Genomic DNA, 18,752 nt, shown 5'->3' with positions numbered 1-18,752 from the left:
GTCGCTGGGGAAAAGGTCCGCCAGACCTAAGCGAATCTTCAACTCCTTGACACCACCTGGTCAGCGGGGCTGCCCAATCAGAACTGGCGCCGTGCTCCCGTCTGGCCCAATGGGCTCAGCGGGCGGGCGGGGCTGCGGCGGGCCGGAGCGCTGCGCGGGGCCGCCATGCCCATGTACAAGGTGCGGTCGTTCCACCGCGCCGCCGGGGACGTGCTGGCGGAGCACCGTCCCGCCTGCATGTACCGCCTGCCCAGCCTGCACCGCCGCCTCTCGCCCGATGCGTCGCCGACGCCGCAGGTAGGAGCGAGGGAGCGGCGGGTGGGCCCGCCTGGCCGGCCGGGGAGGGCCTGCTCAGGCCGCGGCCCACAGTGCGCGCCGCGGCGGCCTCGGCCGTGGGCAGCAGGCCCGCGCCTGGGGCCGCGCTGGAGGGCCGGTGGCGGGGCCGGCTGTGGCCGCGCCGAGTCGGTGTTTGCTCCGTACGGGACGGGCGTTCGGGGGCTGGCGGAAGCCTCGGGCGCCGGGGCCCGGCGGGGCGGGAGGCGCTGGGTCCCGTTCCCCTGTCAGCGGCCCCTGGAGGTCTGCTGAGGGGTTCCCGGAATTCCTGCGGTATCTGTGAAGCCTTCGGTAACGTTCATCGTGGCTCTTCTGGGCTCTCGCCTGTGTCTGTCTCTCAGTTTTCGCGCTGACGAGCCGAGGCCTCGCCGGCCGGTGCCCGCGGCGCGCCCGGGTTCCTGCTCGGGGCCGGGGCGGGCGGCGCCGCTCCCGCGGTTCCTGGTTGCAGTTGTTTCTTTTTAAACAGGGCGGGCCGGTGACCCGCTGTGTCGCGTTATTCGAGTTGACTTCAGCCTCCTCGCAGTGTCAGGAGCGCTTTGAATTCCGCCCGCTCCCGGAGCCGCCGTTGGCCCGCGCCGTCGCACCGTCAGCGGTGCCGGGCGCTCGGCGGGGGCGGGACCGCACGGGACGCTCACCGCGGCACCCTCCCCCTGCAGGTTATCATCGCTTACCGCGGCACCCTCCCCCTGCAGGTTATCATCGCTTACCGCGGCACCCTCCCCCTGCAGGTTACCGCGACACCCTCCCCCTGCAGGTTATCATCGCTTACCGCGACACCCTCCCCCTGCAGGTTATCGCGACACCCTCCCCCTGCAGGTTATCGCGACACCCTCCCCCTGCAGGTTATCGCGACACCCTCCCCTTGCAGGTTATCGCTTACCGCGACACCCTCCCCTTGCAACAGCCGTTTTAACTTCCCGTGTCCTCTGAGCGTGTGTGCTATTTCACAGAACTGTGTACTAGCCAAATAACGGTCACTGAAGAGGTGACCATGTTTCAGTGTATTGTCCTTGAGAATATTGTGTAGGTAGGTATCAAGATTTCATTTGGACACCTTGCTCGTTATCTGTTTCTCCATTAGACTGAAAGAAGGAGGTTTGGTTGATAGGTTGGGTTTTGTTAGTCCTTATTCAGGATGCTTAGAAATGGATTATCTAGATAAAGTTTTTTCTTTAACATTATTCTAAGTTTGTCGATTTAAAACTTCCTATGGGAATATATTTTTCATATTTTAAAGGAAGTAGCATTGTAACATGAGGCTTGTAAAATAACAGAAATAACAAAAAGATGCATTGGTATTAATACGTAACAAAGGCTACAGTGTATTTTGCTCCACAGTTTATATTCTCTGAAGCAAAGCATGCCTACAAGGAGTGATTTCATGTAACACCATCCATCCCACCGGAATTGTCAAGAAGTTTCCCTGTTGGGCAGCCTCTGTGTGCTGTTCTGGACTGAAGAGAATCCTGACAAGCTAACGCTGGGTTTTCAGGTTTTAATTCAGCACTTCACTGCCAATGTTGAAGTTTCTGTGGTTGTGGTCTGATTTTTACTGTGTTACGGAGTTCGCTCTAGCTAGTGGTTTAAAAACTGTCAAGCAAGAGGTTTTCAGAGGTGTGATTAAATAACCTGCCACCGCGTTCATACAGATAAATGATACAGCTAGTAGACATAAGACCGTGACATCCTGGTTACTGGAATGTTAAAATATTTCACAGCTTACTGTGAGGTGAGCTGTGTTCTGCTTTGACACGGGGCTCAGCGAACGTTTATGTGACCTTGTTTGTTCCTCTCCTATAGGAAGAGGTTGACCCGGTGCTCCAAGCACTCGAGTCCCGCCAGGAAGAGATTCTCAAACGCTTGTATGAGCTGAAGAGTGCTGTCGATGGTCTCTCAAAGATGATACAGACCCCCGATGCTGACTTTGATGTCACTAATATAATTCAAACTGATGAATGTCCCCTGACAACAAGTGGAGCAGACTTAGATTCAATGCTTGGAAAGGTGAGTGTAGTTGAGCATATACATTGATAGATGCTTTCTTTGCTCTCAGACTTTCCAGGTTGGGTGGCATTAAAACTTGGGATATTCAGAACTTTGTTTTTACAAATAACCTACAACTACCATTTCATTTTGGGCATCCAAAACCACTTATAAATACTAAATCCTATATATTCTCAGTTGGATATAAATCCAAGGTAGAATGGTTAATTTTGAAATAATAGCAGTTGTTTTCTTGTTTGTCACTAACTGGCAATTTTAACTTTGGCTTCAGGTAGGACTAGAATTTACCTCAGTTGTGTTCCTGAATGATATTACTGTTGAGGAAGGAAGATGTTTAAACACATTTTAAATGTCCAAACTTAAGTTATTTGAATGTCATTAGAATTTCAGATATACACGTGCATGCCTAGGTACACTTTGGTGTCAAATGAAAACTCCATTACTTCAAAGTCTGATCTGGAATGTGTCTTATCTGCTGAATGTCTTACTCTCCATTCAGGATTACGGTGCCCTGAAAGATATTGTAATCAATGCAAATCCTTCTCTGCCTCCGCTGTCATTATTAGTACTACACAGTCTGCTTTGTGAACGCTATAAAATATTATCAGCTGTTCACACGCATTCATCGGTGAAAAGTGTGCCAGAAAACCTCTTGAAATGCTTTGGAGAGCAGACTAAGAAGAAACCACGTCACGAATATCAATTGGGCTTTACTCTTATTTGGAAGGATGGTAAGAATGAAGTTATCTTGTAGATCAATGTTTTACAATAGGTGAATAGAATGAAATTTGTGTTTTAGAACCTTGACAACAGATGCTTTGGTGGTGTCGGGGTGACACGTGATGGATACATAACTGCAGATAACATTTTTGCTCTTTTTATAGCTGTGAACAATGATGGGGACAGAGGGGAAAGATTCTTGTCTGTGGTACTGTTATTAAAATATATGTGGTTGGTTGTGCCCACAGGATTTTTTTGATGTGTTTTTCAGTTTCCTCAAACAAACCTGCTAGAACGGAAATTAGGTGGGAGACTGGGCTGGAGTTTGCAAAAAGGGATCGCTTTATCCCGGGCTCCTGCCTTGGTCTAAGTGCTTAGACTAAGAAAACTGAAAAGTGTTCATCGTGTTAATAATGTTAACGGTGCTGGCATCACAAGTAAAATACATCATAGAATTACCATGACATTTAACTTCTCTAACGTGTGGTATTCACTTTTTTCTTAATTTCAGTTCCTAAACCCCAGATGAAGTTCAGCGTTCAAACGATGTGCCCTATTGAAGGGGAAGGGAACATCGCTCGATTTCTGTTCTCCCTGTTTGGCCACAAGTACAGCGCAGTTACTTCCACTCTGATTGACAGCTGGGTGGATACAGCCATCTTCCAGCTGAGAGAAGGGAGCAGCAAGGAGAGAGGAGCGGTCCTGCGCTCCATGAACGCTGCGCTGGGCAGGGCGGCGTGGCTGGCGGGCAGCGAGCTCACCGCCGCAGACGTTGTGGCGTGGTGCGCGCTGCAGCAGACGGGTGGTGCGAGCGCTGCCCCGGCCAATGTGCAGAAGTGGATGAAGTCGTGTGAGAACCTGGCCCCTTTCAGCTCTGTTATGAAGCTACTGAAGTGAGCCCCCGTGCTTCATAATGGTGTAATTTTTATCTTGTTCCACCTCCTGCCTGCCGTGGGGATCAGAGCCCTTTCTGAGCTGTATCCAAGTACAGTTCTAAAATGAATAAAAACATTGCAGCTACCTTTTGTGCGTGATCTTTCTCCTAATTGATGCCCAACATGCATGTTGGCTTAGTAATTCTAAGGTATCTAAAGTAGTCCTATGTAAATACAAGCTGCACTTTTAATTTTTGCTTATATTTTTCCCGTACCCCAAATGCTTCTTTACACAAATCAAAATGTACCGAGGCTCAGTGCAACGTGAGTCCTTTCTCTTGGCTGGAAGGCTTCTGAACTAAGCCAAAAAGATGAATACCTTTAGACAGGAAAATGAAAATGCATTGAAATATTGTTCTGTAAAAAAAGAAACGTTTTATATAACTTAGCATACAATAGAGGTTAGTTCTTCCGGTACTTAAACAGGAGAACCGAGTCTTGCTTGTTCATCGTGTTCTTCAGAAAGCAGTCTTATTCTCTCTCTCAGTTTCTCTATTTCTTCCTCTTGTTGTCTCACCTTCTGTTGCAGGTTAGAAATAACCTGAAAATGAGAGTCAGTTTACTTTGTTTATAGCCAGGCAAGGATAAAGCGTTACTAACCTCTTCCGAATTGTGCTTGCAATCCGCTACAGCCACGTTCTGCAGCAGCACAGCTCTTCAGTGTATTTCACACTAACATAATCCACAAACAAAAAAGGTGGGGCAAGGGAAGGAAAATGGGTAAAAAGATTCTGAAGAGCTGATGGAAAGCTTCAAAAACTTCTCTGACCTATAAAAATGCCTCCAGCTGTATGTAAATCAACTGTCCAGCCTCCAAAAAATTACCTATACTTAATGACTATTTATCTCATTTCACCAGAAACATTACCACAGCGTAATCAGAAAAAAAGAGTGTCTCAAAAACAAAACCCCACAATACAGGCAGGGGAAACAGTGCATTTTTGTTTTCTATTTCTGGGTCTTGTGAAGGTTGAGGTTAGTGACATAACTTACGTGTTCCGTGGTATGAAATAGTTCGCTTTCACGAAGCTGGGCAGCAGTTGGTCTTTCTGTAGATCTCTGACTGGTGAGGAGTTTAACATACTTGGCTTGAACTGGCCATTTTTTGTAGAAAGTATGAGGAATTTGGCCATTCCTTAAATGTGTAAGAACTTCTGTCCTCTCCATTTCTGTTCCAAACGGCTGGAAGAGCTCTAGCAGGATAACACCCATGCTGTACATGTCTGACTAGTAATGGGATGAAGAAGAAGTTCTGGGATAACCGCTAGTTTTTATTACTTACTAGATTTCTCTTTCTCATACAACACAACATGAAAAAGTTTCATGACAAGTTTCACAATCATATGAAAGTATCAAGACCCTACTAAAGGAACACTAATTCAAATCTATATGGACTCCTCAGAATTTCATCAGAAACACATTTTTTGCATTAGTAGCAGACTAGGAGGCAAAACTGAAATCCATGTTTCAACAAAACTATTAAGATTAGGAGGAATATTTTCTGTAATTACCAAATATTACATATTTACCTACTGAAAGACTTGTTTTATTCTTATTATCTGTCATTGTGTGTTAACAGAAAAAACCACTCCTTACCTTGAAATCATAGTGAGATCCCTGCAGCTGTTCTGGTGAAGCATAGAGGCACGTCCCCACGCCTGAAGTATGCGTCAGGCCTTCGAAGAGGCAATTCAGACTTGCTCAGTTAGTGTCACATTGTTACCATTTCACTTAAGAATTAAATATTTAATGGTAGTAATATCACAGAACCCCACTAAGCTTTCTTCTCTTACCATTTATTCTTTCTGTCTTAAACCACTGGTCTGCATCATCCCAAAGAAGATCTCTGCAGGCTAATCCAAAGTCTCCTATTTTCACATGATGGTCTGATCCATGTAGGAAGATATTTCTGGGCTACAAAACAAGACAGTACAAACCTATAGCAAATTCTGACATTGCAGCTGTTTCAAAGTCTATAAATTCCAGTGTTTCGTGAGAGAGAAAATACCGTCATAGCTGATACCAGATTATGTGTTAGCAACACCATTTGGGCAGAAAGACCACATACGAAGGGTCTAGAAGAAAGGAAGAAAAGCATTAACAGAAACCCCAAAGATTTAGTGGAAAGAGACAGCACATTTTTCAGCAGAAAATGGGAAATTTGCGTAAGAGTAATGTTAACAGGAAGAGGCAAGAGCAGAGAGCAAACTGGGCAGACACAATGTGAAACAAAATGTACTTCTCTATGGGACCAGCACAGCTGTAACATGCTACTTGGTATGGAAAGTTGCTATGAAAAAAAACCCAAAGGGATGGGAGACTTGAGACCAGTAACCGGAAAAACTGACGTAGTTTTATCCATCTATTTTGGCTTTAGGATGACTAAGGAGGAGAAATGCTAGCAGTATGTATCTAGAAAAAAAGGACATAGTTTCCAGATAAAAGAAAACATAATAGGGAATTACTGGTTTTACTGAGTCTACATCACAAAGTTTCTTGAGCTTAGGTACGTTTGGGTGAGAAGTAAAAGCATTCTTGCTTAGTACGGGTTTTTTTCCTTACTCAATAGACATTAGCACTAGCAAGGAAAGCAAAGGCAACTTAGGCCTTTTTTTTTCCATTCTGAAGCTTTTGGTGGTTTTATAGTACTTTCAGAATGTTGCACTGAATGATGCAGTTACTTCAAAGCTATTCTGGAACCAGACATTCTGCAACATCTCAAAGAATGACACTGTTCAAGTGTGAGATTCCAAATCCTCTATTTCTGATTATGGACTATCACTCCAAGAATCACAGTTCCCTTGTCTATGAGCAACATAATCAAAGGAGCCCGTCCTCCTGCCACCATGTTGTCCCGTGGGCAGAGGAAATCAAATTAACATCAAGAAGAGCTATAAGAAGTAAAAGTGGAAGGTGACAGCGGCCCTGCTAAAGCTTTACCAGCTATGATCCTGTCAGGGACGCAGTGAGCGCCTGGAAGGGCCCGTTCACCTCACTGACCCCCACGTAACCATCTGATCGAGATTATAATTTGTGACTAAAAATACCTTTAGATTAGGAAATGTTACATTTTTTAAAAATGAACAAAAGGGGGAAAGTATCCACATACACTGGTATAGAGGAGACAATGTATTTTTTCATTGTGTAAGAGCCCAGGTCATCTCAAATTTAACTATGATGTTGCTTTAATTCTCTCATAATGTAAGTCATCTTTGTTTTCTTCAACCTCCAGTAACAATTCATTGAACTTACTTTAATGTCTCGATGCATCACTCCCATGCTGTGGATATAGCACACTCCTTCCAGTAGCTCTTCAAAAATTTTCATTGTCCAGCGGGCATCCACAAGATGGTATGGACCTTAAAACAATTTAAAATCTAAATTATTTCAGCTAGTTTTACTGAGTTTTTAAGTTTATGGTGGTACGTCTTGTTGAATTCTATTTGTGACGTGGATGAAATTTTTAATAGAATGAGATTAGTTTAAAAATTAAACTTCTCATGCTTCTCTTCACAGAATCTCAGAGTGTCAGCTGTTGGAAGGGCCCTGGAAAGCTCATCCAGTGCAATCCCCCCATGGAGCAGGAACACCCAGATGAGGTTACACAGGAAGGTGTCCAGGCGGGTTGGAATGTCTGCACAGAAGGAGACTCCACAACCCCCCTGGGCAGCCTGGGCCAGGCTCTGACACCCTCACCCCAACAAGTTGCTTCTCATATTTAAGTGGAACCTCCTGTGTTCCAGTTTGCACCCATTGCCCCTTGTCCTGTCCCTGGTTGTCACCAGCAGAGCCTGGCTCCATCCTCCTGACACTGCCCCTTTCCATATTGATCCCAGGAATGAGTCCCCCCTCAGTGTCCTCTTGTCCAGCTCCAGAGCCCCAGCTCCCTCAGCCTTTCCTCACACGGGAGATGCTCCACTCCCTGCAGCATCTTGGTGGCTGCGCTGGACTCTCTCCAGCAGTTCCCTGTCCTGCTGGAACTGAGGGGCCACAGCTGGACACAAGATTCCAGGTGTGGTCTCCCCAGGGCAGAGCAGAGGGGCAGGAGAACCTCTCTGACCTACTGACCACCCCCTTCTAACCCACCCCAGGTCCCATTGGCTTCCTGGCCACAAGGGCCCAGTGCTGGCTCATGGTCACCCTGCTGTCCCCAGGACCCCCAGGTCCCTTTCCCCTACGCTGCTCTCTAATAGGTCATTCCCCAACTTACACTGGAACCTGGGGTTGTTCCTGCCCAGATTCAAGACTCTACACTTGCCCTTGTTCTATTTCATTAAATGTTTCCCCGCCCAACTCTCCAGCCTGTCCAGGTCTCTGATGGCAGCACAGCTTCCAGTGTCACCACTGCTCCCAGCTTGGTGTCACCAGCAAACTTGCTGACAGTCACTCTGTTCCCTCATCCAAATCATTGATGAATATATTGAATAACAGCGGCCCCAGCACTGCCCCCTGAGGCACCGCACTAGATCCAGGCCTCAACTGACTCTGTCCATTGACCACGACTCTCTGGCTTCTTCCCTTCAGCCAGTTCACAGTCACCTCACTCCCCGCTCATCCAGCCGCACTCCCTCAGTTCAGCTGTGAGGATGCTGTGGAGACGGTGTCAATGCCTCACTCAAGTCAAGGGAGATCACATCCACCACTCCGCCATCATCCATCCGTCTTGTTATGTCCTCATCAAAGTCACTGAGGTTGGTCAAGCACGACTTCCCCTTGGTGAGGCCATGCTGACTGCCCCAATGACCCTCTTATCCCTGACATGCCTTGAGAAGCACCAAGGAGAAGTCGTTCCATCACTTTCCCAGGGATGGAGGTGAGGCTGACATAGTACTTTTGAAACAGTAAAAAGTCACTAACCTCAACATTCCAAAAATGAGAGGTCAGGGGGCATAAACGTATGTCTGCCTGAAAACACTCCTCCAAGCCTCATCAGATAGTCATTTGGTTATGAATTTAACAAATCCTTTAATTTTAAGTAAGTGCTGAATTAGAATGATAAATATAGTTCCAGATAATTTACACAGTGCCAGGTTTCCTGTATTGATTTGCACCCTTCCTTTTTGGATCCTAATCCTGCTGTTGTGCTACACTCTGAAATTCCCAAATCCCCTCTGGCTGTAGCTGTCCTGAACAAACTTACCATCTAATTGTTTTTACCATTTCCCATAATATTATTGTGTTAAACTACACTGTCTTCCTGCTCTAATGACACAGACCTAACATGTCTGTTGCCACTTTAAACACCCACCATTTACTCCTACTTGGGTTTCTGCTTTTTAATACCTATCCCACCTTTCCTCCCATCGCCTGGGAAAATGTGGGAAAACAGCGTTTTGCAAGGTCATTCCCTGCCCAGGAACATCATTGTTTAGCTTATGAAAGCAAAACCACTACGATTACAGGAGAGATTAGTGGAAGTCAGCTGATGGTTAGCTGGTAAACCTGACTCCATGACTGAAGAGAACAACAGATTTATATTAATAGCGATTAAAACTAAGATTAAACATTAGTCATACAGTCTTACAATCTATTAAGCATATGCTTCTTTTATGCAGCCACCCCAGAGAAAGGAACACATCTCTAATGCTTTAAGAGCATTAGACTTGCTCTTCCAACTGTTACCAACTCTTGAAGACGGCTTGTTATCAGAGCACGGGAACTGCTCCGGCCGCTCAAGCAACGGCAGGTCCTTTAGACTGACGATAAACCAGCCTGTACAGGAGTTTTGATTCTTAAGAACAAACTTAACTATGCTTCCGGCATACATTCATTCTTCTAAGAACTGTCTAAAACTAATGAACTTTTATCTCTTTTACCAACATCTATCGAAGACTCAATACTAGCTGTTACTTGATTAAGTGAATAAAGGATCCCATGAAGAAGATCCATATTATAAGCTCCTGAAGTAAAACAAAATCAGGCAATTATGAAAAAAGAAGTATTTGCTTTATAAAGAATAAGTAAATTTTTAAGATGGTGATGAATCTTACTGGAAGTTTCTTCTGTTTTCTCGTTGCATCTTTTATTACGGTCAACAATCCAATCCCACAAGGATATTTCACATAGTTGCATTTGTATATGAAGCATCAAATGATATTCCACCTAACAGAAAAATAATAGACTATGATTTTGCCACTGTAATATGAACAGTATTTCCTTAGTTATTTTCTTTAAAGCTAATATATATATATATATATTTTAAACTAAAGTTAGATATCAAAATGACATTGAATACATTTTGAACACATTGAATATCAAGGCTACACACCTTGATATTCGAATTAGGCTTTAAAAGCTTCTAGACATACTGAACAGAGGTTCATTCTGGCTTAGAAAAAGTGCAAATTAATATAAAATAGCTAAAAATTCAACCTCTTGATATCGAATTTTATGATTTATTAACATAAATATGTAACTTCATACTCAGTTTCTAAAAACGTACTATTTCACCTGATAACCTGGACAACTCAGGCAAACACCTTTAAAATCCTGGATTTCTTGCAAGAGCAAACTCCAGCTGACGGCAAAAGCGTGACGCGCGCAGAGCTGGCCGCGCCGCACGCGCGCTGCAGCGGGACCACGGCCAAGGAACGTTCACTAGCGCAAGACGGGCAGATTCCTGCCCAAACCTGCTTCTTTCTCATGTGTAATCCTACAACATATGGGCACCATATCACATCCCTAGAGACTTCTTCAGTAATATCTGAATTTGCCATCAGAACGGAATGCTGATGATTTTGAAGTCTGATTTTTTTTAATGCAGCAGCAGTTCTTTTTATCCATGTAGGTACTTCGAAAGGACGCAAGAAAACTAACACATAGACGCTTTCTTGTACGCTGAGTTTTGCCAGCTCCCCTGGTCAGCTTCCTTCTAAACGTGTAACCCACTTAAGTAAAAATTGCCTGTATTTTTGGCTCTAATCACAGTCATTTCATTTTTTTAAATGTTTCATTATGAATAATTCCTCTGTCTACCAAAGACTACTTTACAAACATCATTAAATTAGACAGCAGTTAAGTATATTTAAAGAGTATTCACCTCAAAGTCTCCACAGAGCGCTACATCATTCTTGGAGCATCCCTCAGTGCAGGACTTAGTTCCAGTGCTAGCAGCTTGATCCAGACTAGAATGAGGTACTTGTGCTGAATGGTTTTTCTCATCAGTTGATCGACTGCTAACACTACTTAGAGAGTCTTCTTGTAGTACTGCGGATAATTCACATTTACTTGGTTTCATACACTCTCTACTATTGCTGTTGGTAAAATCATTCCTTGTATCCATATTCTGCACTAATTCACTATCCAGATTTCTAAGACTGGTACCGTCACAGGACTTCTTTTCTTGTGAACTAAGGTCAGCAAAGATAATCGAACTACCGCTTTCCACACTCTGAACGTGGCAGCGATCACTGAAAATAATAAAGGGAGAGAAATCGAAATATGTACACGGTTTTATACCATTTACTTGTCATACACCATTCTGAAACCTTTTTATTTTCCCAATTGCAAACGGCACTCCAGAGCAAGAGTCCAGCGCCTCCTGATTTAAAACTTGGGGATTAAATAACTGGCGGCGTGGGCTCCAGCCTTTGTAACCCCCTCCTGAGAAACAGAAGGCCCCATCACCCTAATGAGACTCCACAGTACTAATTAGTGTTGCTGATTGGCACAACACTTTTGAAGTGAATTTGAAGCCCAGGACTACATTCAGGCACTCAGGAACGGAGAGATCCAAAGAAGGTAGAACTATCCCGTAATATTCTTCAGCTTACGCAACCAGAAGACAAACAATGACACGGAAAATTAAGACTTTTTTTGTTATAATTTGGAAGCAAAATGCACTTGTGCAATGTATGCTGAATTCTGTACTCTTTAAATGTTACTTAAAAAAAAGCCTTATGTTAAAGCCAAATAAATGTTACAATGGAGATTTACAATACTCACTTGCCACTCTCTTGCTCCAAAGATAATGGCTGCAGCTCCATTATTGCTTTACCTATTGGGTGAAATGATAAATGTATTTTTTTCACAAAACAAAGCATGCATATATTTAGTATAAATTAACATTTAAGCTATAGCATCTTACTGAACTTCATTGCCTGGAGATACCTTTTTCTCTATTTCTGCTGCTGTTTCTTAGTCTACTAAGAAGAAACCCTAATAGGTTTTTCATTTTTCTTTATTGAAAAGAAAATACATGTTGTCCAAGGTGACTGGAAGGGTTGTACTGGGCTCTCTTACATATTTGCCTAGATTTCACATTTAAGAAGGTAGCCTGTTCAGATCAGGGCTTATAATGTCTATGACCATACAGAGTTAAAGCAGCGACTCCACAAGGCACCATCCTTTGCATCACCCTGCTGCTGTTTTGGAGACACACAATATTTTAGAAATAATTTTCATTAAAATGGTATATTTATGTGAAGAAGCAGTTTGTTTTAGCACACAGAAGCAAATATGAAACATCAATCTTGTAAGCCAAGGAAGACCATTAAGTACCACAGCACCTACCTATAGATCTAGTTTTGCACTTACATTATCAGTGGTAAGTCCTTGTGAAGTACTGCTAGCACTAAAAATTTGCATCCTTCAAGATTCTCAGTATCATTGGTTAAAAAGTCTTGTCTGTTTTACTATACTATAAACTTCCTATGTGCTTTCTTTTGTGCTTATAGCTGAGTGGACATCAAGTCACCGACTTGGAAAGCAATGAAATCATAAAGAGCACAAGCCAACCTCCCACTAAGAAAGGGTCAAAAGATCTGCGTTTCGGAAAAGGACAAGAAAGGGACTGACAGATTAGGGTTACAAAGGGACCAAAGGACAACGTGTGGAAAGAGCTGAGAACAGAGAAACTGAAGAGAACAAAAAAGGGGGCAAGCAAAGTCTAAAATGATATAAAAGTAGACAAATTCTCAACAGTTGCAGACAGTAGCCGATACCCGAGAAAAACAGATTGCTCTGTCGCTTCAGCTCCAAATTCTTCATTAAGAAACAGATAAGTTATTCGGCAAGAGACTGAAGTGCACAGAGAGACACAAAGATCTCATGGTCACCTGCAGTTTGCTTTTTTTTTTTTGGGGGGGGGGCATGTTTTACCGAGGGGAAAAAAATAGTTATTTTATCAGAGAAGTAATACTCTGCTTTAAGTAACAGGACAGAGGTCACAGGCAAGATGCAAGCAAGAGTGACGCAATCTGCTGCACTTCCCTTTCGGACGCGCTGTTTGAACGTATTCCATCCAAGCAGTGTGATAGCCTACGATGTTACGATGCTGCAGCCCAGCCAGCACTTTAACTTCTCGTAGCACCTAAAAAGACCAAAAAGAAACTGTATGACTGTCCTTAGTTCTGAGCGCTTAGTTAACTCTGAAGATAACAAAAAATAACAGTTTCTGAGAAAGAACAGATAAAATTATTACAGTAATAGAGGAAATTTGGAAGCTTTAAAACAAAGAATGATTTTCATAGTTGCAGAGATGATCCAATTCAAGTTAATAATATGCTGCTTTTAATGGACTTAAATACGACTCAATTTTTTTCTACTAGGTATTGATAGGCTCAAATGTTTAGAAACTCGGAATGCATTAAAAATGTTATTAATGTCTTTGTTGCTTTGGGAAACGTTAACTGTGTTACTAAATTAAATCAGAACCAGCTACAGCAGACAAGGAGTTAAAACAGATGAAACATAGGAAAAATAATACCTTCATGCAATCTCTTCTTGTAGCTTTCTTAATGTTAATTTTTTTAATGGCATAGAACTGACCATCTAGCTTGTTTCTGACCTGAAAACAATTGCAATAGGACAAAATCAGATGTTACTGTGTTTAGATTAATGAATTATTAAATCCTTTAGAACCAACTATTTTCTACAAGTTATTTTCTGCACCCCATTCAGAGAACCTTTCACCCGTAACAGAGGATGAAACCAGGGTCAGGCTCCAGCTGTCCAAGATAAAGATACTCTGCCTTCTTTCAGGACTGCAAACATCTAACCCACTCTGGCTGAAACACATGGCTTTACCTATCTATGAATTAAAAAATGCTGACAGGTCCTGAGAACTGCTTGAACAGGTTCTCAATAGATCTGTGAGTTCACAACTGTCATTTACATATGCAGATAGCACATGGGGAACCTAGGCTGGCCATACGCTACAAGTATTTAATACAATTCAACATAGGGCTGGACAGTTTACACTCCTATTAAGGCTGCTTTTTATCAAGCAGTCACAACTGGGCTGTGCAGACTAATCGGCTCCTGTGGAAGTTTTAAGTCAATATATCACCACACTTCACACGAGAAATAAGGAGTTTTCATGCACCTTCGAGGGTCAAAATACACAAAGTAAACCATCTGATAAATCCTGCTTCCAACAAACAAAAACCAGAACTAAGCGTCTTTTGAAATGAAATGCCAGCATCCTTCATGTGTGCAGGTTTGTACCCGTTCTATTGGAAAATGAGCATTTTTATCTTACAAAAATAAACAGTCAAAACATCAACTCTAAATTTCAAAGGAAAAAGAGGTATGAACTGAGCAGTTATAAATGGAAGGTAAAGAATACCTTGTATACTTTACCATATCCTCCTTTTCCTAGCCTTGCAATCTCATCAAATTCATTCAAGTATCGTGAAGTCTGTGCTTCAAAGAGAACTTCTTTTTCCCTAATAAAAAAAGATAAAGCTGCATTAAATAGGAATTACAACTTATAAGGTATTATATAGGCTACAGGTGTACACAATCTCGAAATATTATTTACATTATGAAAAGAAGAAAATACTTTGACATTACTATAGTGAATACTGCAAACCAGCAGACTGCAACAGCATGCCTGGGTGCCACAAACCCACCCTGTGCTAGCAGAAGTATTCAGATTATTTCTTTAAGTTTATGTCTGATAAATCTTGTTTTCCTGACTGGTGCAACTAATCATGAGAGTTGTACTCATGAGGGAATTTTCACCAGATCCGTTTGAGAGTTTGGAGAAAATGTCACTTTTTTTTTTTCCTTTGATGTTTCAGAGTCAAAATATGAAGTGCAATATTAATTAAATTTGCGGTGGAGTACAGAACTTTAGGGAGGGAGTTAAGTTTAATGTTTCTAAATGCTTTGAATACATACCCAGTTGCTTGAGAATCTCCATTACCAAGTTCCTATGAAACAACAAAACGCAACATAAAACGCCATAACAGAGTAACAGGTCTATCGTGACATCAGCATAAACAGTTTAATCAAAATAGAAAATACAACTATGTTCCTAGAGAAAATTAGGTTACTGATAGCCATTCACTTTCTGCAGAAAGCCTCACCAAACTAAAGTATTATTATCCCAGCAGTAATCTGCTATCGTCCCTCTGCTGGAGAGATTACTGCCCTTTCAGAGTTCTGCTGGCAAACAGGATAAAATGAGGGCTCTAAAATGTGCTTAAGACAGAATTAACTAGCTTAGTTCAAGCAGCGAGATAAGCACACTGCTCCGATTCAGCCTGAAGCACACTATGCAGTATACAAATTATGCCCTCCACTAATATAAATACAATGGTGTTAGAACAATCAACTGGAGCAGTTTAAAATTGAAAATGTAAGTCTGACCATTGTTGAAAAGATCTGTAGCAGTACTTAAAACACCTTGCCTGTGTTATAAAGATTTTTGAATTATTTAATAAGGAACAAAATATTGCTGGCTTCAGAAGCTGTGATTTCACCCATAGAACCCGAACATGCCATCCCAAACATCTGAGGTAGCACAGGAGTACCATTTTGCATAATTATTAAAAAGATCCAATCCAATATTAAAAGAACCCCCAAACAAAAGCTTCCTTGGATACAATGATGCATTAATTCCTTAATGCAGAGGTTGTCAAAGAAATTTAACAAAGCTTACCCCATTAAGTATTTGTCGATTAGCTGCTTTCATTAGTTCAGTGATGGCTCTATTATGCTGCAGTCTTACAGTACTAAATTCGTCACAGAAGGCAAAAGGGGAGAGCAACCCCGTTCTTGTGAACGCCTGACGAAGTACTGTACAAATGGACAGAGAAAGGTCACATTAAATAAAGCCTGCCAGTAAGACCATGTAAATAGTTGTTGCTTTTTAAATTAGAAACTTTATTTGAAAGGTAGCACGTCTGAAAAACAGAATAGCTCCTCCTAACCTAATGCAATTTCCCATACTCTTAGCAATAAAAACAACCTAAGTCCAAAGTAGAGCTGCTCTGTGGGAATGCGTTTGCAAAATACAGTTATTTGCCATGTCCTTCAACTCCTACCTCATCTCAGCAGATGAATTATACCAACATCCACCCATTCACTTATTTGTTACTCTTGGACTTATTTTGATGAGAGAAAAGAGAAATTCAAAGCATGGTCATAATTACGAGGACACATTTACAATAAAAACTGCTAAAGTCAAGATTTTCCAGTTCACATACACACACATTTGTGCACATTCCCTGTGTAACTTCATGGTAAATGAAGTCACTCCCACCCCTATAAAGCAACATATCTTTCTCAGTTGCAGTAAAACACCGCTGTGGCACACAAAAACTAACAAATACTGGAGATGGGCGCAACTGTGAAGATGCTACAAAAATGCACTTAGAAGGTTTAGGAGTTCCACGGTCTTAAACCAAACTTGCTTATAAGAGCTTTTATGAGAAGTACCAGTATTTCCAAAATTAGCCTATTACTTTCTCCATTAAAGTAGATTATATGTGTTGGAAGGGAACCTGTAAGAAATTAGGAGTTTTGCTGCACAAGCGCTATGGACACAGTTACACACACCAGAAAAGTGGGACAAGTGCCAACACGAATATACTAGCCAAAGCCACAAAACAGATACAATTCTGCAATACATATTTTCTTTATTCATCAGGTTTATTCCACTTGGGAAACTGGTTTAAACTATACCAATGGAAGAACATCAGGCAGCTACGTACTTTGGAAGATACCCAGGTTGGTATTTTGATCCTCTCCCAAAAGGAGGAAATTTGGTTGGGTTTTTTCTCTGATATTTTCAGCTTCGATAGAGAGAATAGTAAACCCAGGGCTACACAGCTCCATCAGACTTCAAGAATGAAAAAAATGACAGTTGTCTGCACTCGTTACTAGTTGCTATAAATGGCTTAAATTTTAAGTATGAGCAATATATTAGATTTTATTTTTTACAACCACGAGTAATAAGGAGAAAAACCTTGGAGATTGTTTCTCAAATACGCTAAGTATGCGTTTAAATGAACAAAATACCTACAATAAGTCACATACCAAAAAGACAGATTTCAGAAGAAAGACTTCACACCTAAAAATGTTATTTCCGTGAACTATATCAAAAGACTGTAAGGGAAAATAAAGGACTTACAAAGGTATTTACTCTGATTTTCACAGACCATGATTTTGAAAGATCTAGTGAAAACTATGCTATAGCTATTTCTTGATGAATGTTTTTTACTAAATCCCTCTCCTGTGTTTCTTCATAGATCAGATTTGACAGCCAAATTGCCCTGCTCCCTTTCTCATGAAGTAACTCACATGACTGAGCTGGAACAGAACTGGCTGATCTTTGAACTTACTGTTAAATTTGTTATTGTTTTCAAATTTGTTACTGTTTTCAAAAATAACACAGGTCTTCTTTCCCAATTAAGTTGATTCAGGGTATTTATCCTCTTCCCAGAATTACTCTTGTCCCAATGGGATGAGCCCTCCAGCTTTGTATTGATATTACACTGTAATTCTGCACAGAAGAATCAGGCGTATATCGCAGTAAGGTAGTCTGAGAAACAAGAAAGAAATACTCTTACTAACTTCGGAACAGACACCTCGAATGAACGGGGTTGTGTGTGTACATGTGGCAGAGATGCTCCAGCAGCGACACAAGCAGCAGCTGGTTTTGGATGGTCGAAGTGAAATTCACAAACTTCTGCGACCCGTTTGCAACTCGCAGCTCTGCGGGCACATCCGATTCTGGAAAAGGACAGTCAGACAAATTACTTCACATCTCTTTATCAAAAGCCCACACCAAACCAGCGAAACACACGGACCCGCACAGCTTCAACACAACCCTGGCTCACAAAAAGCCACCACACGAGCTGCCACTGAACAAGAAGCTTGAGACGCTAATTAGGAACATCATTATAACTAATTTCTGTAAGTTACACAAAATAAGCCATCCGAGAGGACGAGGCGCTCCCCGAGGCGGGGGAGCTCCCCCGGCGGCCGCGGGGCCCGGCTGCCGCTGCCGAGGGCCTGCCCGCTCTCGCATCGCCCCCGCCGCTGCCGCTTCCCCGAGGCGACGGGGAGGGGAAGGGAGGAAGGCGGCGGGTCTGCCGTCCTGCCACCCCGCCAAACGGGGGGAGCCGGGCCCCGCCGCCAGTCCCCTGCACCGCCCGCGGCGGGCAGGGCCGCCCCGCGCCCCGCTCACCGTCGAAGCGCGGCTCCGGGCTCTCCTCAGGAAACGCGATGGCGGGCGGCGCGGCGCGCGGGCCCGCGGCCCTCGGCGGGAACCCGCCCCGCCACATGCCGGGCGCTGGCGTCCCGGCCTCCGGGCCAGCGGTTGTGGCCGCTCTTGGAGCGCAGAGCAGTAGAACGTTAACTGGAGAGATAAATCGGAGCGGGGCGAACGCGGCCCGGCGGGCAGAGACGGGCGGGGAGGCTGCGGCCGAGGCTCGTCCGGCAGCGCGGCGGCTGGGAGCCGGGGCGGCCCCTCCCGCAGCGGCGCCGGCGCAGCGCCCTCCCGCCCGGCGGGGCCGCGGCTCCTCGCAT

At 43.3% G+C, this 18,752-nt stretch overlaps 2 protein-coding genes across 3 annotated transcripts; one reads left to right on the top strand and one right to left on the bottom strand.

Annotated features, from left to right (window-relative positions):
* Nucleotides 1–86: 86 nt before the first annotated feature.
* Nucleotides 87–4,070, top strand: AIMP2 (aminoacyl tRNA synthetase complex interacting multifunctional protein 2). 2 transcript variants are annotated; one of them, XM_080353693.1, is made up of 4 exons: nt 87–297; nt 2,134–2,337; nt 2,837–3,068; nt 3,569–4,070. In XM_080353693.1, exons 1-4 carry the CDS (start codon nt 166–168, stop codon nt 3,952–3,954), a joined length of 954 nt encoding a protein of 317 aa, XP_080209819.1. In that variant the 5' UTR covers nt 87–165; the 3' UTR covers nt 3,955–4,070. The 2 variants fall into 2 exon arrangements, with proteins under 2 accessions (XP_080209819.1, XP_080209820.1); XM_080353694.1 differs by lacking the exon at nt 87–297 and adding an exon at nt 1,688–1,825.
* Nucleotides 4,071–4,410: 340 nt separating this feature from the next.
* EIF2AK1 (eukaryotic translation initiation factor 2 alpha kinase 1) lies at nt 4,411–18,540 on the bottom strand (the record flags this gene model as incomplete). Its single annotated transcript, XM_080353938.1, has 15 exons — nt 18,412–18,540; nt 17,796–17,954; nt 15,880–16,016; nt 15,117–15,148; nt 14,560–14,659; nt 13,699–13,779; nt 13,199–13,302; nt 11,937–12,014; nt 11,032–11,401; nt 9,983–10,094; nt 7,245–7,351; nt 5,786–5,906; nt 5,589–5,668; nt 4,986–5,219; nt 4,411–4,533 (listed from the first exon to the last, which is right to left on the bottom strand). Exons 1-15 carry the CDS (start codon nt 18,506–18,508, stop codon nt 4,411–4,413), a joined length of 1,935 nt encoding a protein of 644 aa, XP_080210064.1. The 5' UTR covers nt 18,509–18,540.
* Nucleotides 18,541–18,752: the final 212 nt, after the last annotated feature.

This window comes from Nesoenas mayeri, assembly GCF_963082525.1.
Source record: "Nesoenas mayeri genome assembly, chromosome: 15".
NCBI classification, from domain to species: Eukaryota; Metazoa; Chordata; class Aves; order Columbiformes; family Columbidae; genus Nesoenas; species Nesoenas mayeri.
This window is presented reverse-complemented; position numbering and strand designations above follow the sequence as displayed.

Bases quoted from the DNA above. Each gene is read 5' to 3' on its own strand.
- AIMP2 (XM_080353693.1), top strand. From the start codon at position 166: ATGCCCATGTACAAGGTGCGGTCGTTCCACCGCGCCGCCGGGGACGTG. The intron at 298-2,133 runs GTAGGAGCGAGG...CCTCTCCTATAG, and splicing joins ATGCGTCGCCGACGCCGCAG to GAAGAGGTTGACCCGGTGCT. The intron at 3,069-3,568 runs GTAAGAATGAAG...TCTTAATTTCAG, and splicing joins TACTCTTATTTGGAAGGATG to TTCCTAAACCCCAGATGAAG.